Raw genomic sequence first — 22996 nt, forward strand, 5'->3', positions numbered from 1 at the left:
GCCGCTTTCAGCCAATGGGAAATGGTAGCCTTAGAGGCCTTCTCTCTCCCTTCTTCCTGCCCCCATACAGGACAAAAAGGTGACCAGAGCACCAGAACTATTCGACAGCTCCAGATAACGCAACAGAACAGTATGCCAGGATCAGCACAGGCAGGGCCAGTGGTCGGCGGATGAAGCGTTGTGGTCCATCAATCACTTAGAGACAAGAGCGGTGTGGCTGGCGCTGCGGGCATTCCTACCTCTGGTGCGGGGTAAGCCAGTGAGGATCTTGTCAGACAATGCGACAATGGTGGCTTACATCAACCGATAGTGTGGCACCAAGAGTCGGGCAGTGGCTTAGGAAGCCCAGGAATTAATCCACTAGGCAAAACAGCATCTGGCGCTACTGGCAGCTTCTCGCATCACCAGCATGGACAATGTGCAAGCAGATTTTCTCAGTCGACAACAGCTGGATCCCGAAAAGGTCATCAGTCGCCGCTGGGGCAGGCCTCACATGGATCTAATGGCAATTTCCCGAAACGCCAAGGCCCTGCATGTCTGCAGTCGACGAAGGGAACGAGGAGCCTTAGCTCTGCCTTGACCGAGGGGCATTCTTCTCTATGTTTTTCTGCCATGGCCACTGGTGGGCAAGATCTTATGGCATACAGAGGTCCATCTGGCGCCAGAGTGGCAGAGGCAGCCTTGGTTTGCGGATCTGATCAATCTAGCTGTGGATGGACCATTGAGGCTCGCTCATCTGCCAAAGCTTCTGCACCAAGGTCCCATATTTTCTGATCAGGCGGCTCACTTCTATCTCGTGACTTGGCTTTTCAGAGGAAACGCTTAAGGGAGAAAGGATATTCTGATGATGTCATTTCTACTCTGTTGCAAGCTAGAAAAACTTCCACCTCCTTGGCGTATGTGAGGGTCTGGAGAGTTTTTGAGACTTGGTGCGCGGAGCAGGGGGGTTGATCCTACTCGGGCATCCACAGCAAATATTCTGTCCGTCCTTGCAGAGAGGGTTAGCTAAAGGTTTGGTCTTTGACTCCCTCAGAGTTCAGGAGGCAGCCTTGGGCTGTCTTAGAGAGAGATGCAAGGGGTTGCCCTAGCTGTACATCCGGATGAGGTGTGTCTTCTCCGGGGCGCAACGCGTTTGCGTCTCCCAGTTTGGAAGTTGTATCCCCCTTGGACCCTTAACTTGGTCTTTAGGGATGTGTGTGCGGCGCTATTCGAGTCTCTTAGAAGGGTTACTATGAAAGATCTCACTTTGAAGATGGTCGTCTTGGTGGCAGTTTGCTCTGTGAGGAGGATTTCGGAACTTCAGGCCTCGTCCTGTAGAGACCCGTTTTTGTGGATTACGGATTCAGGAGTCTCACTGAGGACAGTTCCTTCCTTCCTCCCAAAGGTGGTATCTTCATTCATTTAAGCCAATGGGTCAAGCTCCCAGCCTCTCCACATTTGGACACTACAGCACCTCATGCAAGAGAGTTGCGACTTTTGGGTGTAAAGCGGGCATTGTTGCATTATCTTAAGGTCGCTAATAGCTTCAGGTTGTCAGGACCATCTTTTTGTACTATAGAGTGGTGCAAAGAAGGGTCACAAGGCATTGAAATCTATGATTGTGCGTTGGTAGAAGGAAGCTATAGGTTCAGCATACGTGTGTCGGGGTCAGCCTGTTCCAGAGGAGCTAAAAGCTCTCTGTGAGTTCTCAGGTGGCCTCTTGGGCCAAATGTCAACAGGTATCGCCACAAGAGATTTGTCGGGCGGCGACTTGGAAGTCCCTGCACACATTCACCAGGCATTACTGTTTGGATGTCCAGGCTGCTGAGGTCACGAGCTTCAAGCAGGACTCTCCCAGTCCCACCCCAAATAGAACAGCTCTGGTACATCCCAGGGTCTGGACTGATCCAGGTACGTACAGGGAAAGGAAAATTGGTTCTTACCTGCTAATTTTCGTTCCTGTGGTACCACGGATCCGTCCAGAGTCCCGCCCAGTTAAATTGGGGAGATTTGGAGAGCCCGCTCGATAGGTTATTGTGTGTAGTCTGAAGAGTGTTGCAGGTTTCTTGTTTAGTTTAAGTTTTAATTGCTCCTAAGATAAGAATCCACTTCCTTCTGCTCGTTTAGGAAGTTATTAATGTATGGTTATTGTTAGTTTGTATCTTGGCTTGGATATTTCTCAAAACTGAGAGATTGCAGGTGGCACCTCGGGTTATGTGGCAGTTTCAGCAAAATATAGTGGGGCAGATCTTAAAACATACGTGCGGGCGTAGATTTGTTCGCGCAACCTGGCTTTCCCCATTCCCTTCAAGGCTGCTCCGAAATCGGAGCGGCCTTGAAGGGAACTTTTTTTCCGGCCCCCCCAGTTTCCCCCTCCCTTCCCCTATCTAACCCACCCCCATCCCTAACTAAACCCCCCCTACCTTTGTCGAAAAAGTTACGCCTGCCCAAGGCAGGTGTAACTTGCGCGCACCAGGTGGCTGCCAACGCACCACTCCCTGACTGGCTGCCGGTGCACCATTCCCCGGCACAGGGGCTGCTTTGGAGGCCTCGGCAACGCCCATGGGCTGGCACCGCGCCCACGGCCCCGCCCTTGACATGCCCCCAACACGCCCCCAAGCAAAGCCTCAGGACTTACGCGCGCGCCGGCGGCCTATGCAACATAGGCCGCCGGCGCGCAGGGCTTTTAAAATTTACCCCAGTGTCTCCATCTGCTGGAAGGGAGACAAAACCCAGGAGTCTGGACTGATCTGTGGTACTACAGGAACAGAAATTAGCAGGCAAGAACCAATTTTCCTTTATAATATTTACATTTTTTAATTCATCTCTGAATACTGAGAAATTATTGCAGCATAGGTCTACGTTTCCGCTTTCTTTGATTGAAAAATGTTCCAGGTTCAGACTGTGCACACTGGCATTCTGCCCAGGGGCTCTGACCTGGGGGGGTAATCCCACTGAGGTCTACACTGGCAGCTAACTGAGGGGCTTATTGCCTGCATGGGGCTTACCCAATATAAACACAATTACTGGGATTATACCTGGGGCTTGAACCCGGGAGCTTATCCCCTACACAAACTTTTATTTAGTACATCACGGTTTCAGGTACTTAGGAAAGTGAGTTTATTTGAGCAATAGGAGGATAGAACAAGTAAAATCAGATCATACAGAAGAAGTAATGGTAGATAATAACAATTGCTACATAGATATAATGCTTATGTTTCCAAAGGATCAGCCTGCGCTCTCACATCTGGAAGTGCGCACTCCCTCTCTCTCTAGCTGTTATTTCTCCTTATACACTAAATACTTGGGAAAAGCAGCGATGTTCCCCTCCTCTGACTTCTTATCAATTTCAGACACAGCTGTGTGGCCTTCACATTCTCTCAGGCTTTAGTATAAGTTAATTGCTTGCTTTCTCATCATAGACTTAGTGGAATAACTAAAATAAACAGACTCTTGCCAGTTTGTAAACATTTGATACTGCAAGATAGTAAACAGGAGTTCACTCAGAGGTTGGTCTGTGTCTGGGTGAGAACTCTGAATCCATACAGCCTAATCTCTATAAACATCCTCAGCCAGAGTAACAAAAAATGACTCCAACAGTTCCTGCGCTTTCGTTATCCCTAGGTTTGGAGCCCCGATACCTCACCCTCAGGAAGAAAGCTAAAGCTTTTAGCCATACATTCCCTACAGAGACTTCCTGTCCAACACCCTCATTACCACAGAATAATTCCTCTGTCTACAGTCATAAGAAAAGAACCTACCTACAAATCTGTCTTTAAATAAATAGAAGCTCAACCAATATTCTGCTGATCTAATACTATTGTAACCTACTTCACATTTATGCTATTTATTTATTTATTTATTTATTTATTTAATAACTTTTATATACCGACGAACGTTGGGAACATCTCGTCGGTTTACATAGAACAGAACTTAGCAACAGGCTTTACAATTATAATCTAATCTGCTCCGAGGCCATGCCTGGTGAAAAAGCAGAATATCAGAAGTCAGTGAATCAATACTAATACAATGCTGATACTCCCTAAGTGTCTGTATGTGTTCCAGCTGCTTCCTGTATATCTAAGAAACAGCCAGATCTAATAGGGACGACTATCAGAAAATATCTGTGGGAAGGGCGAATCTCCAGGACAGCACAGTCTACATTAATGAAAAGTTGCATGAATCTAGAAGATCTGCTCTAATCTGCATGCATTGCAGGCCCAGTATAGGAAAATCAGTCTCATTCATCTTCATGTCTGAAAATGGATCCCCAGGATCAGGTTAGTAAGTCCCGTCATAGATGCAGCAGGATTAAAGCAGTTGCCTGACTGAGTCCTCCTGTCTCACCCTGTAGCTCTCTGCAATCTCTACAGATCCACCTTAAGGAGGTGGGATACTCCCAGCATGCACTGGGGGAAGCACCATGGCCTCTGCTGGGGAGCTCTGCGCATGCTCCGGCTGCTGCTGCTCCTCTCTCTTTCTGTAGAGTCTGCAGGGCTGCAAAGAGTAGCAAAGGCTCATTAAAAGCAGGATTGACAGGGAAAAGAGGAGGGCAATGTGTGCCCTGGTGTCCGATCCGGTAAGAAATTCTTCTCTGTCCTCTTGTGCATGTAAAGGAAACCTTTTCCCTGTGCAGCTCTGCCAGCCTTTCCTCCTCCCAGCACAGGGCAGAGATCTTTACAGCCCTGGGAAGGTTTGAGCTCTGCTCACCCCGAGATCAGCAGGGTTGGATGCAGGGGTGCAGGCTGTCTCCCTGTCTTAGCAGACTCATACGCTCACACTCTCACATACTCTTCCTATACTCTGACATGCACTGATGCCACCTCCTCCTTCCAGCTGCTGAATCAGCTGCACCTGAGATCTCTAATGTTTCTTTGAGGATCAGAAGATCTCTACAAAATATTGGCGATCTAAGAGAACTGAGCTTTCTTTAGGATATAATGTAACTGGGGAACTTGTCTCACTGACAGGCAATAGAACGCAGTTTATTGCTCGCACATTAAAATGAAGCTAGAGGAGAGGGGCTGAGGGTGTCCTGTTTGCTGTTCCAGGCATCGGTCACGTTCAGGGACGTCGCTGCTTATTTCTGGGAAGTGGAGTGGGACATTCTGGGAGAATGGCAGAAGGAGCTGTACAAGAAGGTCATCAAGGAGATTCACGGCGTCCTCATGTCACGGGGTAAGTCTGCCTTTTCTATCATCTCTCACCCATACACACACTGCAGGATGGCTGCTGCCACTTTATCAGGGCTGGAATAATCCCAGGTGCCAGGTCCCTTGGGCACATATAATATACAGTCTGGCTTCTGATCTCATGTCAAGTCCAACAGGAGCTGCTGTGGCTCCCCAGGGCCCAGTGAGAGACACCTCTGCTGCAGGCCCGGCACGAGATGCTGCTCTGTGCTGGAAGATAAATCTTTTAGAGGTTAAACCTCATATAAGGGCAGCAGGAGTCTGTGTCTCTCTTTTCACTACAACAAAAGCTACCAGAGCCCTTATCCACCCTCTCATCACCTCCTGCTTGCACTGCTGTATCCTGCTCCTCACAGCTCTGCCAGCGAGCCATCTCTCTCCAGCTGTCACTATAGTCATATAAAATCACCACACTGGCTCCCTATTCATTTCTGCATCCAGTTCAGGATCCTCTTCCTCGCCTAGAAAAGCCTTCATTCAGCAGCTCCTCACTACCTCTCCTCTCTTATCTCTCCCCACACCCCTCCTCATGAAGTCCCTCCTGTCTATGCCCTTCTCTACTGCCAATTCCCGACTCCGTGCTTTCCCTCTGGCAGCTTTGTAGGCTTGGAAGAGGCTCCCTGTGTTGCTGCGTCTTGCTCCCTCTCTGACCTTATTCAAATCCAGCCTAAAACTCACCTTTTAAACCTTAGCCCCTGATTGTCCTGCTCACGGCCTCATTGATGTTAACCATTTTCTTAATAACTGAAACTCCCAAAGTCTCTTTGGTCCTGGAAGTTTTCTTGAATAGATTGTAAGCTCAGTGAGCAGGGGACCGTCTCTTATGTGTTTTTTGTACAGTGCTGTGTACACAGAGTAGCACTATAGAAATAAATATTAGTAACATGCCAGCCTCTCCAGGTGGTGACCCAACGTCACAAGTCACATATCCCCTTTCTGCCTCTCACTGGCCTCTGGAGAGAGTTATCTTTATATCCCAAGACCTGGGTTTTCATTCTCAGATGCTCCTGATAAGAAGCTGGCAAAGAAGATTGGCACCTGCAATGCCTCCAGCTAGCAGGATCACAATAGAAATGGCTGCACCAGAAACCCTCCAAGGTTTAATCTTAATCAGGTGGCAGCCTGCAAGTGTCTCATCTCACCAAGATTTGTCAGACACACATGCACACATGCTACATAAGAACAGGAAACAGATGAAAATCAACAATGCAATTTATAAACCTCAACTCCAATGCAACCGTAACAAAAAATTTAAGCCAAGATTTAGCCATCTTCTTTAAGAACAAAATATCCAAAATAACTGATGCCTTCAACACCCCATCAATCATAGAAAATCAAATATCAACAAACAACATAACTCCGTGGTTTGATTTCGAACCTATCTCCAACATGGAAACAGAAAAAATGCTGAGAAAAATAAACCCAGCGCGTCATGACATGGATACCATCCCCACCCGAGTGTTAAAGGAAATCGCTCATCCCATAGCCCCGACAGTCGCAGCAATCATCAACAATCACTCGAGGAAGGCGAGCTCCCTACCAAGCTAAAAATCGCTACAATCAAACCATTACTAAGAAGAAAAACCTCAACCAGAAGACCTGAACAATTACCGCCCAATATCAAACCTACCCCCTCCTTGCTAAATTGACGGATAAGGCGGTCCTGAAACAACTCAATGACATCTTGACGACCACAAAATACTACATCCACCCAACACGGATTTAGGAAAAACCTCAGCACAGAAACCCTACTACTCAAACCTTCCGATACCATACTAAGAGGTTTCGATAACAAAATAAGCCACCTACTGAATCCTCCTCGATCTTTCCGCAGCCTTTGACACAGTTGACCACAAGAGGCTAATATCTAGCCTAGAAACCATTGGGCTCGCTGGCAAAACCCTAGGCTGGTTCACTTCTTTCCTAAAAAACAGGTTTTTCAACGTCTCCTTCAACAACAACTCATCCGAAGCCATCCCCCTTGAAACAGGAGTGCCACAAGGGTCTGCTCTATCGCCCATACTCTTCAATATTTACCTACTACCTCTGTGCCAACTCCTATCAAGCCTAGGCATTACTTACTACATGTATGCTGACGACATACAACTCCTCATTCCAATCACTTCCACCATAGAAGATGCAATGTCAACAGCAGCCTCACACCTTGATGCAATTTGAAATATGCTAAACAACCTAAAATTATGTTTAAACATGAGCAAAACCGAATGCATTCTAATCGTAAGAAAAAACTCAGGATCAATAACCACACCACCCTTCCAAATTGACAACATTCGCATACAACTTAAAGACAACGTAAAAGACCTTGGCATATGGATTGACAATGAACTAAACTACAAAAAACACATTGCAACAAGAACAAAAGAAGGCTTCCATAAACTCCAAATACTCAAACACCTAAAACCGATGCTTCACCTCCATGAATTCAGAACCGTCTTACAAGCCCTCATATCTTTTCCAGTCTTGACTACTACAACTCTCTCCTGTTAGGACTACCTAAAATGGCCTTAAAACCACTTCAGTTACTTCAGAATGCCGCTGCCAGAGTCCTGACTGGTAAAAGGAAATCAGACCACATAACCCCCGTACTCAACAATCTACATTGGCTACTGGTAGAGAAAAGAATAGAGTTCAAAGTTCTTACAATTCTACACAATGCAATTCATAAAGTAGACAACACAGCCCTGGACAATATCATACATATACACAGGTCACTATGTATGAAGAGGTCAACAAGTAAACTACAACTTGATGTGCCATCACTACCGCTAGCCAAACTGTCCTCCGCAAGAAACAGAGCCATCTCCATCATTGGCCTGAAATTATGGAACTCTCTACCTCAACACCTGAGCTCACAAGAAAACATTCAATCTTTTAAAAAAGATCTTAAAACTTGGCTATTCAGCCAAACATTCAAAGACAGCATAGGATAAGACAACAGACCACACCCATTGCGTGTCCCACCTCGGGCATGCAATTTCTCTCCAATGACTACCTCTCTGACTCACAGAAACCTTTTCGATTTTTCACTCATTATCAGCTGTCCCCTTACATGATTTGAGCACGGATATATACCTCGCTATATTGTAGATATTGATTTGTATTAAGTTATTGTTCAGAACCAGTTTCTGTTTCTGTTAAATGCTTTAAATGTAACGGGTTGTTGTAAATGTAAACCGGAGTGAAGGCAATTTCTGCTATACCTCGGTATATAAAAAATGCTAAATAAATAATTAATTTTGCTATTTTATTGGCAGGTTATTCAATTCTTAATCCGGATATTGTGTTCAAGATTAAGAAGGAAGATGAGAAATATTTCCCTCAGCACTGGGAGCTGGAGGGGAAAGAAACCATGAAGGACCCCAGCATCAGTAAGTAAATGTTCTGGATTTAAAGGGCTCTGCATTTTCAGATCCCAGGAGATGGGGCATTAACATCAAACATTTGGGGACTTCCAATCCATTTCCTAATATAATATTAGCAGGTCCTGGGTGACTCCTCCTAGACTCGTTTGTTTTCTCATCCAGGCCTTCGATTGTAAACGTCTGTGTTCTCACTGAGCGTTAAACAAGAGGCAGATCTGCCCTCCCTGGATCCTCCTGAATCAGAGACGACTGAAGGGATTCACCCTCCTGGAACAGGCAAGTATCCGATTCCTCCCGGGCGTCTGTACTAAGGTCAGGAGGTGCCAGTTAGGAATTCAGCACCGGGAGGGTAAGAGGCCGGCCCCCTCTCTCTTACCTCCAGTGTCTGTTTTCCCTGCTTTGGCTGGATTGAATTGGCTGAGGGGTCACCTGATAGAGTTCGGGGACTGGGGATGATGCAGGGGTGCCAGGGGAGAAGGACCAGTAAGGGCTGCATTGCTGGATTTACTCCTGGAAGACTCCTGGAACACTTTGTGTAATGTTTGGTGATCTATTTTAATATTAATAAGCTGAATTGCCTGCTTCTGCATGCAACATAGCTCATTGATTCTTGTTTTCAGCAGTAATGAGGGCTACATGGACTAATGAGTTAAAGTGCATTAATGGTGACATACATTAAACCCAGGTGTAATGCACATTAATGCCTGCATTAGTGTTAACACACTGACCCCTTAGTGTGTGATTAGGAGTATAACTAAGTCCAAAGTGCAATTGAGAAGGGCGAGGATATTAACCTAGCACCATAGTAAATGACGACAGAAAAGGCCCAAATGCTCCATCCAGTCTGCTCAGCAAGCTTCCTATGGTAGTACCTGCCGCACTGTGCAGGTCACCCCCAAGTTTCTCCTAAGGGTAGCCACCTCCACTCTGTGCAGTTGTCCCCAAGCCTTATGAAGATTTACTGCTAGCAGCATTTTTACTGGGTGATGAGCCTTCTTGAAAATTCAGACCGTGCTGCTTGAAGAGCTTTGCTTATGGACTTGGCCGTAGCAGCAGTTTCTGTGCTTTCCCGTAAGTCTGCACATCAGGACCCCCAGGCCGTAAAAGTCAGGGCCTGTGTTGGTTGTCGTCCGAATCCAATCCCATCCCCCATCCCCGTCAGTCCATCTTCCTTTTGAGTTCTTTCAAGTTCCAACCCTCCCTCCCAGGCGGCAGCTTGTGCTTTCACTTCCCCTGAGCCCGGGCAGCGGGAGGGAGGTAGGGGGGATCCCCCAGGTTAGCAGCAGGAGGGAGGGAGGAGCGGTTCGTACTGTCCTGGTATCTGTGCGGGTTCCCTGTCTCGGTTCCTTTTCATAGCTACAGAAGGCCCTCGGCTGCTTCCTCCGGGACTCTTACGTTTTCAGAGCTCAGGAGATTCCCATCCTCTCACTTTCAGCTAAATGTCGCCCTTCTTGAGTCGCTGCGTCCAAGAGCTTTTTTAAAAGCCGAAGAGGTCGCAGGCCCTTTCCAAACTTAGCTTATGTGAGTAAAGGACTGGAGCCTGGGTTTCTTGACGTCGCCAGCCAGACTCTCACTCAGGGGATTGCAGGGAGACTGTTCTGCTGGCGGCGCACGAGTCAAAGGTGCCCTGCTCACCGTCCCTTTTTCAGCTGGAGAACCCAATGAGGGAAACGACTTCCAAGTATTTGACCTTGAAAAGTAGAACTCCTCAGGGGTTCTGTTCTTCCCTTGCTTTGCAGCCATTGGGGAGAGAGGGTGATAAGAAGCAGGGGGTTCACATAGATAAATCAAAGCTTTAAACCAGGATCTTCAGGAATGGGAGGAGAAAGCCCCAAGGTAAGTAATCCGATAAGTGAATCTTTAAACATTTATAGAGAAGTGCAGCCAGTGGTAATGTATTTACAGTAATGCTGACGGCATGGGAAATAAAGTCCCAGCTCTTGAGGCAGTCACTGGAAGGGACTGACTTGGATGTAGCGCTGGTCACAGTGACGTGGCACACAAGGGAGCCATGCCTGGGAGATGGTTATAGCAGGCTACAAGCTGTTCAGGAAGAACAGGAGGCGACGTGATGCTATTGATGTAGAAAACGCATTAAAGCTTATGAGCCAGGTAGGCAGCAGCTTGGGTTAATCCGAAAAGAGGGAGTGACGCAGGCAGAAGAAAAGGAGACAGATTTAATTCTCCGTGAAGTGATTTCAATGGGCCTGACCTTGATTGGGATATCCTGGCAGTGGTGTGGTCGAGAAGCAAGGATTCCCTGCAGGAAGGACCTGTTGTGGAACTGACACGCGAGGGGGCGATACTGGATCTGTTCTTTCACTCTGATTTCTACTCCATTTACTGGGGTTTTCTCTTTTGTTTCATTCCTCTCTTATGAATTATGCAAAGAGTTATTTGTCTAGTTTCAGAGTTTCATGCCTCTTCTGCTTTTCATTCGTTATTAATATTTGGTTCCTGCTGTTTATTCGTGTAGAATATAATAAATAAATGCATTTTCCCATGTTTGTAACAGGCAGCCGAGGTCACAGTCCTGACCCCACAGCAGGGACGCTGAAAACGGAAGAGCCTCAGGTCAGCGAGCGGCTGGAGGGAGGAGCGGTGAGCAAAATATTCCTTTGTAATAAAACGCTTCGTGCAGCTCCTCTCGGACTAACGCGTCAGGTTTTACATTGGGGGAGCTCATTAAGGGTAGAGATGGTTACACAAAGCAGGATATTCAGAGAGAGCTCTGCACCTGATTTCAGGCCCCCATATTCAGCCATTTAAAGTGGCTAAATAAAGCCTCTGACTACAGGCCCCTAAATAAGCCTCTTGATTAAGCTGCACACACTTAGGAAAGGTTTTGACTCCTCAGGGAATCCTCAGGGCATGTTAGGCATCCAGCACTGGAAATCGGTACAGAGGGCTCAACTTCATTCCCTAAACCTTGCCTTGACTTTGGCTCCTTTCATTTTTATGTCACCTAAATGTAGGCACATGTAGCCTGCCAATTTTTAAATTCAAAAGTCTAGGTACCTTGGTCTTTTGAGCATCCGGCTCAGTAATGTTTATAAAAGTTACCCAAATATTAATATTATCAGTGCAAGTGAGCTCAGAATTACGCTGCACCAGTGCAGAGCTAAGTTAAAGAAGGGTGCTGCTGGGCTGATGGTCATCAGAACTCCCTTCTGGTGATATCCGTATTCAGCTGCTGTGCGGCTCAACAAGTTAGCAGGATGAAGTTATCCAGCTAACGAAGCCTATATATTCAGCATCGCGGCCACACCATTGAATATATCCGCCTATTCTAAAGCTAAATTCATCTGGAACAACCAGAGTTAGATGGATAAGTTATCCAGCTAACTCTGTATATCGGAATAAGCCCAAATATTCATTTAGCTGGATAACTTTTGAGTTATCAGGCTAAAAGCTTTGTATTCAGTTTCCTATTGAGAGCACTAGAAAATCCTAACTCTAACACACACTGAACTCTGTCTCACTCACACATGTACACACTTTCACTTACATACTCACACACACAAGAATCTGCTGCACATATAGGTCTATATGCTGTCACACACATGTACACTCTGACACACACTAACACGTATGCTGTCTCACACATACTAGCACACATACACGGTTCATAGGCCTGTGCCGCCTTCTCCTCATCCTTCCTCCTGCTGCAATAGTCAGCACCCGAGATCGCCAGTGTTTCTCCGGAGACCAGGCAAGCTATACAAAATACTGGAGATTTAGAGAACGTTCTGATCTACTGGGGAGCTGATCTCACTGACAGAGGCCATAGAACAAATGTATTGCCCGCACATTATAATGAAGCTGCAGGGAGAGGGGCTGAGGGTGTCCTGTTTGCTGTTCCAGGCATCGGTCACGTTCAGGGACGTCGCTGCTTATTTCTGGGAAGTGGAGTGGGACATTCTGGGAGAATGGCAGAAGGAGCTGTACAAGAAGGTGATCAAGGAGATTCACGGCGTCCTCATGTCCCGGGGTAAGTCTGCCTTTTCTATCATCTACCTCCCATACACACAGTGCAGGATGGCTGCTGCCACTTTATCAGGGCTGGAATAATCCCAGGTGCAGGTCCCTTGGGCACATATAATATATACAGTCTGGCTTCTGATCTCATGCCAAGTCCAACAGGAGCTGCTGTGGCATCCCTGGGCCCGTGAGAGACACCTCTGCTGCAGGCCCGGCACGAGATGCTGCTCTGTGCTGTACAGGAGAATCACAACTTCTTTGGAAGGTCTGGTATTTTAGCTCTGTAGTAGATAACTATACAGTACGATGTGTAACTCCCTCCAGGCGGTACCCAGATGTCAACAGGTCACATATCCCCTCTCTGCCTCTCATTGATCTCTGGAGAGAGTTATATTTATATCCCAGGACCTGGGTTTTCTTTCTCAGACGATCCTGATATGAAGCTGGGAATCCTCCTCTCCAGGAGGGCACAGGCTGGCAGAGAGCACTGGCACCTGCAATGCCTCCAGCTAGGAGGGTCAGGAACAGAAATGACTGCACCAGAAACCCTCCAAGTGACAGCCTGTAACGCTCTCTTAACCACCAAGATTTGACACCCAAATCCGCACCCAAAGACTTATACACGCCCACCTCTCCATCAGAAAAGTAAACAGATAAAATTTGCTATTTCCTATTGACAGGTTATTCAATTCTTAATCCTGATGTTGTATTCAAGATTAAGAAGGAAGATGAGAAATATTTCCCTCAGCACTGGGAGCTGGAGGGGAAAGAAACCATGAAGGACCCCAGCATCAGTAAGTAAATGTTCTGGATTTAAAGGGCTCTGCATTTTCAGATCACAGGAGATGGGGCATTAACATCAAACATTTGGGGACTTCCAATCCATTTCCTAATATAATATTAGCAGGTCCTGGGTGACTCCTCCTAGACTCGTTTGTTTTCTCATCCCAGGCCTTCCGATTGTAACGTCTGTGTTCTCACTGAGCCTTAAACAAGAGGAAGATCTGCCCTTCCTGGATCCTCCTGAATCAGAGACGCCTGAAGGGATTCACCCTCCTGTAGCAGGCAAGTATCCGATTCCTCCCGGGCGTCTTTGACTATGTCTGTGGCAGTGTGCAAGCAGGCCTTTGGCTTTAGAAAGGTTCCAGAGGGCAGAGCAGTCTGGGCTCCGGCCTTTTTTCATAGGATAAATGTATTATTTACAGCATAACTGAAAACAGGCAAACAAGTTTGCTTAGCTCAGCAGGTTTAAATCAAAAGTGACAGCAATCCCAAACAGACAGTACTGTGGTAGGAGCTGCCTTCTCCTCTTCACCAGAGCCTCTCTGTTCCCTCTTGGGTCTGCTCTCTTAAGCCCCTGCTCAGGAAATGCCCTGTGGCCATGAAGCTTTTCTGTGTTAATTGTTAAGGTGGACTGGGCCAGATACCTGGAGCTGGTCCTTTAAGATGTGCTGGGGGTTTCTCCTCTATACTCATCTACAATGGACTTCCCATTACAGGCTCCCCCAACGTCAAACCTGACATTTTAATCCGATTTAAGGAACAGGAAATCAAGACAGAGCCCCGGGAATCTGAAGGAGGCCACCTGACGATCGCAGGCGCCTGTGAGGAGCTGCACGAAGCAGGTGACTGCAGCTTGGATTGGATCCAAACATTTCTTACAGGAAAGACACCGCCACTGGACCAGGCCCAGTGAGAGTGAGGCAGCAAATTAAGCCCTCTGACCTCTGTTGGATTTGTGGCCCCATCCCAGGGTACTCGCTAGGGGCCATAAAAGTATTTGTTGGTTTGGGGCTGGACCTCACAGGCTAGCTTTGAACACAAGGCTCTAAGCCCCCAGGGTCAGAGTTCTTTGTCGGGGGAAGGAAATCTCCTTACAGAGCCTGGCGTGACAGGGTGCCTGCCTTAGCTACCGGTTTCCCCTGGAAGAGGTACACCTTTTACCGCTGTGAGGGCGGACACCGGAGACTCTGCCGGAGTGTCCACTGAGTAAACGGCACGGTTCGGAAGAAAATCCTTAGCAGCACAGCCGGCCTTTCCTCTGTCTGTACAAGAGTCCCACATCCTCTCTCCCCAAGGGTGGAAGGCTCACTAGGTCAATTGGTGTCATTTACGGTTCTCTCGCGCTCGCTTTTGCTCTCACGAGCCCCACAGTGGAACAGACAGCTCTCTGTGGTCCTTTTCCAGGGCAGGAAGAGCGGGAGAAAAAAAAAAAAAAAAAGCTTCCTCACAGATCAAGGCAGCTTCCTCCACGCAGGCAAGGTGGTACCCGAGTCCAAGGGTAGACTAGATCTCCTCCAAACATGAAACCCAAACTGCCCAGCCACCGGGGCAGCACCCTCAAAGGGAGGGGCTGTACGCGAATGGCACCGCCCCCTAATTAGCAACCTATAGCACCCTATCCAAAAACGAGGTACCAATGAACCAAGGTGGATAATTGGCTTGTTCTCTTTCAATTCTTTCATTTTCAGATCTCTCTATCTCCATTTCATTCCTTTTTTTCTCCCTTTCTCTCATCCACTCTCATCATTTTGGTACAGCTGTCTCATTCCATAGGCCCCCCTCCCCTCCTTTATCTTGTCCCTCTTTCCCCCTGTCTCTCCACCCCCTTCCCTTCATCTTCCTTCAGCTCCGGCTGCCTCTCCTCCCTTTTCATCCTTCCTTCCATCCCTCGCTATTTCTGACCTCTCCCAGTGCTGCTCCAAGATGCCAACCCTCCCTCCCAGCCAGCAGCTTGTGGTTTTATTTTCTGTGGGTCGGGCAGTGCTGGCAGCGGGCGAGGCAGGCAGGATGGTCCCCCTGGGTGAGGCTGGAGGAAGGGAGGAGCAGCAGGAGGGAAGGGGCACACGAGTAGAGGCAGGATGGAGGCAGCTGCGACCCTTGGTAATGGGGAGCCCTGTGTGTGTGTTCCCTGTCGTGGCTCCTGGCCATAGCTACAGAGGGTCCTTAACTCCTTCCGCCAGGGTACTTACATTTTCAGAGCTCTCAGCATTCCCAGAATCTCACTTTTAGCCAAGCGTTGCTTTTCTGAAGTCGATATCCAAGACTGTGTACACGCTAAAGACGTTCTCTTGATTCCTTACAGGAAGCCGAGGTCACAGTCCTGACCCCACTGCAGCGATCCTGAAAGTGGAAGAGCCTCATGTCAGTGACCAGCAGGAGGGAGGAGGGGAGGAGACTGAATCCAAGAGCGGTGAGCCAAATCTTCCTTTTATAATAAACTACTTGCTGTGGAGTATTTTTAACTTCCTACACAGAAGGTGAATTGTTTATTACCGGCTTTCAGATCATTTTTCATTACTAATTCTTTTCTATGCAAAACGTGAGCGCACACGAATGACCCCCCAACATTAGTTAGTAAATATTGTGGATTTAAAGGACTTTGCAGATCACAGATTCATTTAGTTTATTCAATTTGCTATCATGGTTTATATTACAATATTCAAAATGAACATCACACTATAAGAAGTGTGAAAATTGAACTATCCTGAAACAGATTTCCTTGCTGAAGGGTAATGCACAGTTACCTATGGTGCCCGTGTCTTTGGATATGGAGAGTCTGGGATATTTGGATCAGATCTGGCAGGGGAGTCATTTTCATTCTTTGCACCCTCCCTACTCACAACCGCAGAGGGATATTTATAGACTTCCTGGGAAAATAATTGTCCTCAAGACAGAGTCACGGCCTCGGGGAAAAATAATCACACAACAACGTCCCAAAACGAAGATTATTTCTCGGCAAACACCCGAGGCTGATGCCGCTCTTGTAAGTAAATGGAACCAAGACTTAGGCCTGCAACTTGATGGTACGGATTGGGGTTGAGATCTGGTGCCACACTCTCGAGTTATCCGTCTGCAACAAAAGTAGAGAACTTATCTTTTGATTACGTCAGAGGACTTGTAGCTGTCCCTTCCATTTTACCAAGTTTAGCAATTCTAGCCCACTGTGGTGGAGGGGCTGTGACAGCACTGGCCCCTACATTCAGATGCCGTGGGCATGAGTAATTGTACAGGTATTCTGGCCTACGGTGAGTACGGATATTTCGGCTATTGTGGGAGCTCCTCTGGACCTTACTGCTCCTTTATGATTGTTGGAAATCTCAAGATTTGCCGAAGATGACTAAGATTGATTTCTCATCTCCTACACGCAGCACGGAGTACACTTGCATTCTTTTGGAAGGGAATACCACTTCTGAATTATTTGAGGACAGTAGTAGCTGATATCGCCATTATGGGAAAAATAAAATTGCTTTGAAAATCATTACGGAGGGTACTGATAAGATCTGGGAAAGTTATTGGAATGGAGGGCACTACTCACTTAATTGTATACTATCCTGTTACTGTGCACTTCTGCTGTTTAAGATACCCACGCAAATGTGCTCTAATTCATGGTCTGTTACTAATGGTTTGCTGTATGTATGTCTTTAAATAAAGAGATATATTAGCAGGTGGTGAATCCTCCTACACATATTTGTCTTCTCGTCATAGGCCTTCTGATTCTAACGTCTGTGTTCTCACTGAGCGTTAAACAAGAGGAAGATCTGCCCTTCCTGGATCCTCCTGAGTCAGAGACGACTGAAGGGATTCACCCTCCTGTGACAGGCAAGTATCAGATTCCTCCCGGGCATCTGTACTAAGATCAGGCGGTGCCAGTTAGGAATTCAGCACCGGGAGGGTAAGAGGCCGGCCCCCTCTCTCTTACCTCCATTGTCTGTCTGGAAGGTTGGCTTGGGTACATCTGGCAGGATTTTGGGACTGGGGGTATTGCAGGGGATGCCGGGGGAGCATGGCCAATAACAGCTGAACTGCTAAATTTATCCCTGGAGGCACAGCATTAACTGTGCCATTTTTTAATCAAGTTTAACATTAATGAACTGACATGCATGCTTTTGTGTGAAAGACAGCTCAATAACTCGTTTGCAGCAGTCTGCTAGTCCTCGTCAATATTAAAGTGGAATTAATATGGACTAACGTGCTAAAGTGAATGAATGTTGATACACATGAACACTGTGTAACGCATGTTAATGCCTGCATTAATGTTAACGCACTTTAGGTCATTGACCCCCAATATGTGATTAGTAGGGTGGCCAACTTGCTCCAGATTTTCAGGACAGGTTAATGCAGTCCTGGTTTTACTCACCTCTATGCAGTACTTATAGTGTTGGTTTTCTTAGGGAATGCAATAGGGAAATCAGAATAAGTCATAGCATGAAATGGATCAACTTGTCCTGAAAATCTGGAGCCAGTTTGTAACCCTAGTGATTAGGAGTGTGAGTAAGCCCAAAGACCAATTGAGAAGGGCAAAGAGATTCCAGTCGGTCACCTTTTTTTGGGTTCGTTCAAGTTCCACACTCAATCCAACCCTAGGCCCCCTCCTCTGACTCAATGACTGGAAGGCGGGCATTAAGTTAATCTACTGCTCTAGCATTTAACTTGCGAAAGGGAGACTGCAAAAATGAGAAAAATAGAAAAAAGCTAAAAGGTGCAGCTTCAAAGGTTAAGAGTTTCCATCGGGTGTGGACATTGTTTAAAAATACCATTCGGAAGCCCAGACCAGATGTATTCCACATATTACAAAACGGCCAAATGACTGCTGGTATGGTTAAAGGGTGACAGGAAAGAGGCTATTTTAGACAAAAATTGGAAAAAGGATCCATCTGAAGAAAATAGGAAAAAGCATAAGCATTGGCAAGTTAGATGTAAAACTCTGATAAGGCGGGCAAAAAGAGAATTTTGAAAAGAAGCTTCTGAAAAGGCAAAACCAGAATAAATCCCTTTTTAAATATATCTGAAGCAGGAAACCTGTGAAGGACTCATTTGGACTGCTAGATGATCGATGTGTAAAATGAGCAGAGAAGACAAAGCTATAGTGGAAAGACTAAATGAATTGTTTGCTTTGGTGTTTACTAAAGAGGATGTTGGGGAGATATGGAGCTATTTCCTCATAACTGCTTGAAGCAGGTGATCTATTTTGCATTAATGTAAAATAGTGGAATAATCCAGACCATTCAGAGACAAGAGCTCTTACCCCCGAGAGATATAATCCATTATTAGCCTGGTTCAGTTTATTGCAGTCTCTCACTCCTGCCAGGCCATCAGACCTCAGGTCTCACAGATTTAGGAGCACTGTCCCTTCTAAGTATTGCTTGTTTGTATCTTCATTTTATCCAACAGATGATAAATTCGGGAATAATAGTGAGAGGCAGAGAATATATGATGGACAGCAGAAAGACGAATGGAAACAGAGAGACCTCTCCAGAGACAGCCCAGATCCTTCAGCTGACTGTGCAGGAGGTATCAGACAAGTAACGGCATCCTGGGTGAAAGACAAATCCCAGAAAAGAAAGAGACCAAAACATGTCCTGAACGAGAGAGAAATTCCAACCATTGCTCAAATCTTGTACCAACTCAGAGACTCAGTGAAGGAAAGAAGCCATCTAAAAGTGCCCATACTTGGGAAAACATCACAAACTCACATTTTATTGGAAACCAAGAAGTGTCTGGATGTGGGAACAAGTTCACTGAGAAGTCAAGTTACCCATGTATCCAACAATATCATAAAAGGGAGAAAGATTTTACATGCACTGAAGATGAGAATACATTTATTAGGAAGTCAAATCTGATAGCAAATAAAAAAATGGACAGACAAGACCAGCCTTTTAAATGCACTGACTGTAAAAAATGTTTCACCTCTAAAGCACAGCTTACAATTCATCAGAAATTTCACAAAGAACAGAAGCCATTTAAATGTTCAAAATGTGATAAAAGCTTTACTATCAAAGCTGACCTAATAAAACATGAAATGATACACACAGAAGACAAACAATTTAAATGCTCTGAATGTGATAAATATTTCCGTAAAAAATCGGTTCTAAGAACACATGAAATAACCCACAAGGGACAGAAACCATTTAAATGTTCTGAATGTGATAAAAGCTTCTATCACAAATATGATCTAAGAAAGCATGAAATGACCCACACGGGACAGAAACCATTTAAGTGTTCTGTTTGTGATAAATGTTTCAATAAGAATGGCAATCTACAACAGCACAAAATGATCCATACAGGACAGAAACCATTTAAATGCTCTGAATGTGATAAATGCTTCCGTCAAAAATCTGTTCTAAGAAATCATGAAATGACTCACACAGGACAGAAACCATTTAAATGTTCCAAATGTGATAAAAGCTTCTGTCATAAATCTGATCTAAGAAAACATGAATGACCCACACAGGACAGAAGCCATTTAACTGTTCTAAATGTGATAAAAGCTTCCGTTCAAAATCTGTTCTTAAGAACACTGAAATGATCCACACAGGAGAGAAGCCATTTACATGTTCTGCATGTGGTAAAAGCTTCCGTGAAAAATCTGTTCTAAGAACACATGAAATGACCCACATGGGACACAAGCCATATAAATGTTTTGAATGTGATAAAAGCTTTCATCGAAAATCTGTTCTAAGAACACATGAAATGATCCACATGGGACAGAAACCATTTAAATGTTCTGAATGTGATAAAAGCTTCCGTCAAAAATCTGTTTTAAGAACACATGAAATGACCCACATGGGGCAAAAACCATTTAAATGTTCTGTATGTGATAAAAGCTTTCGTGAAAAATCTGTTTTAAGAACACATGAAATGACCCATATGGGAGAAAAACCATTTAAATGTTTTGAATGTGATAAAAGCTTTTATCGAAAATCTGTTCTAAGAACACATGTAATGATCCACATGGGACAGAAACCATTTAAATGTACTGAATGTGATAAATGTTTCAATCAGAAAGGTAACTTGCAACAGCATGAAATGATCCACATGGGACAGAAACCATTTAAATGTTCTGAATGTGATAAAAGCTTCAGTAGAAAATTTGTTCAAAGAAAACATGAAATGACTCACATGTGACAGAAACCATCGACATGTTCTGAATGTGTAAAAGCTTCCATCATAAATCTGTTCAAAGAAAACATTAAATGATCCACACAGGTCTAAGGATAAGATAAATAATTAGACAGGGGTTCTAGGGATGAGAGTATTATTAGATGGAGTAAATGGAGTAAGTCTCATCAAGTCTTCCTGAGTAGCTTCATGTGATCCTGTTGCATGATATCTAAATGAATCCTCATCCAGGTGACTCCTACTACTAAAGTATTAAAGGAAGCAAAAAGAAAATTCATACTGGCCGCACATCACCCTTAGTCTAAGCACAAGGCTACTGATGTTAGTAGGATAGTGCTGAATGTTCAGGTGAAGATGAGACCCCTGGTGCCATGGTGAACCTATTCATGGAGCCACTGCAGCAGTCAACAGATCACAGAAGCTAATGAAAACATTAAGAGGATTGTCTTTAATTAGATGGACCCCTGAAGACAAAAAGGAGATGATGTATTGCTAAGTTTGGGCTAAAACCCCTTTTAAACCTTTGGGATACGGGATACACAAAGAAAACCTGCCAAAAATGGAAGAAAAAGCTATAACATCAAAGAAAAAGTTTCAAACGGCAATTGGCAAAACTTTAAGATCTTTGTTTGGAAAAGTCATGGAACAGAAATACTTAAGTGATGACATCTTAGAACAGCTGAAGGATGATGCTGAAGGAGCAGCAGAAAGGAACCCAGGAATGAGTTGCCTGAGTAGTTAATGAACCCCACGGTGGAAGAACTGAAGAAGCCAAGAACCATCCGGACAAAGATACCAGAGAAAAGGTGGCAAAATATCTAGAACATTTGGAAGTGTCAACTGTTGCAATTTCAGCAAAAGATAAGGGCCATGGGCTGGAGGATGAGAACAATACAAGAAGGCAAAGGAAAGGAACCAGGCACCAGAACAGACAAAGGTAAGAAGCACCAGAACAAAGGCACCGAAGCAGACAAGGACTCTCAGACTTAAGGTGCCTGAGCAATCAGGCAACTGATAAGAGATCCAAAAAAGATAATAGGGCAGTGCAGGAGGAGATGAGCAGGGTAAGACAGGTCAAGAAGCAGAAGAAAGAGAAAAGGAACCAGGAGATTAAAGAACTGGCGGCTGAACTCCAGGTTTATGTGGAGCAGGCTATGACTGCTGGGGCACTGGAGAGGAAAAGACTACCCAAGTTAAATCTGGCAAAAAAAGTTAAAAGCAAGATAAGTGAGATGAACAAGGCCATAATCTGTATATAACAGTTATAAATTGGATACAATATTATGCAGCAAATTATTGAGAGAATCTTACCAACAAGGCCAGAAGAAAAGGAGAAAAAAGAAACTCCTTGGAATAAAACAGAGAAGAGAAAACTAAATCACTGCCTGCAGAGGTTGGTGGAATGCAACAGGAAAAATCAAAATGTAAAGCTAAGATATGCTTTAGAAGAAGAGCTTAAACTTAATAAACTGAAAATAACAGCAAAAGCACCAAAGCTGCAAAAATATGAAGAAAACAGAAAGGAGATGCACCAAAATAAAACACGAGAATGCAAAGCAGTTCTACAGAGAATTGGGGAAGAACATTAGTGCTGTTAAAACCCAACCATGAAAAAGAAACAGTTCTGGAGAAATTTGTTGAAGATCCTATAGTAACAGGAGAGAAGCAGAATGGCTGCCCAGCATACAGGGGAATACAGAAAGGCAAACATTGGGACGGGTGACGTCACGCACCTGAATGGCGGCCTGAGCCAGTTGCTCCGGAGTGCCTAACGCTATTATTGAAAAGAATCGAGCACCATCCGCTCTTTCCCGCATATACGGGATCATATCGATACCCTGAAACATCCACGGTATGACATCCAAGCGCAAGGGACCCGATTTGCGGCAGTTTACCTACACGAAGGGGAAAGGAGACGAAGGGCCCACCGAAGACTCAGAGGTGCCGGCCGAACCCCTCGAGGCGATGGAAGAGGGAGAGAAGTCCGATTCGGAGATAGGTCCGAGAGACACAACTATGCCCACCCGGGATGAATTCCGGCGTTGGTTTCAGGATCTACGGCAGGACATGAAAACCAACAAACGGGAGATGATGGAGCAGATGGCGGAGATGCGGGAAGAAATGGCGGCCATAGGCCGGCGGGTTGACGACTGCGATATCCGCTTGGAGGGCCAAGCAATACGCCTGGATCAGCTGCAGGAAGCAGAGGTCTCCCTTAACCAGAATGTGTAGACGTGATGGCGAAATTGGAAGATCTCGAAAATAGAAGTCGCCGCTGTAATCTGAGATTTCGGGGCATCCCAGAGACTGAGTTATATACTGACTGCGAGGCGGTGGTGCGCTCTCTATGTAAGTTTTTTCTCTCACCCGACACGTCAGGGGAGCCCTCGGCAGGGGAGCTGGACATAGAAATTGAACGGGCACATCGTACCTTTGGGCCCCCGGGGCAATAACCAGCCGCGTGATATCATTGCTTGCTTTTTACGATTTCCTATCAAGGAGCGGATCCTAGCGGTAGCGCGCCGACAACAATCCTGGCAGTGGGAGTCGCATCAAATT

The 22996-nt window shown here is 45.7% G+C and overlaps 2 protein-coding genes across 2 annotated transcripts in view; both read left to right on the forward strand.

The window, feature by feature from the left end:
• Positions 1-4439: 4439 nt before the first annotated feature.
• Positions 4440-8624, forward strand: LOC115081029 (protein ZNF783-like). Its single transcript, XM_029585546.1, has 3 exons — positions 4440-4558; positions 5031-5157; positions 8447-8624. Exons 1-3 carry the CDS (start codon positions 4535-4537, stop codon positions 8566-8568), a joined length of 273 nt encoding a protein of 90 aa, XP_029441406.1. The 5' UTR covers positions 4440-4534; the 3' UTR covers positions 8569-8624.
• Positions 8625-8737: 113 nt separating this feature from the next.
• LOC115081024 (zinc finger protein 665-like) overlaps positions 8738-22996 on the forward strand; it is an 89860-nt gene continuing 75601 nt past the window's right edge. The window contains exons 1-5 of the mRNA XM_029585541.1: positions 8738-8830; positions 11070-11155; positions 12419-12545; positions 13216-13329; positions 13487-13600. Of these exons, the coding sequence (XP_029441401.1) occupies positions 12536-12545; positions 13216-13329; positions 13487-13600 (238 nt within the window). The 5' untranslated portion in view covers positions 8738-8830; positions 11070-11155; positions 12419-12535. The remainder of the gene's footprint in view (positions 8831-11069; positions 11156-12418; positions 12546-13215; positions 13330-13486; positions 13601-22996) is intronic.

Source organism: Rhinatrema bivittatum, chromosome 19 (genome assembly GCF_901001135.1).
Source record: "Rhinatrema bivittatum chromosome 19, aRhiBiv1.1, whole genome shotgun sequence".
NCBI classification, from domain to species: Eukaryota; Metazoa; Chordata; class Amphibia; order Gymnophiona; family Rhinatrematidae; genus Rhinatrema; species Rhinatrema bivittatum.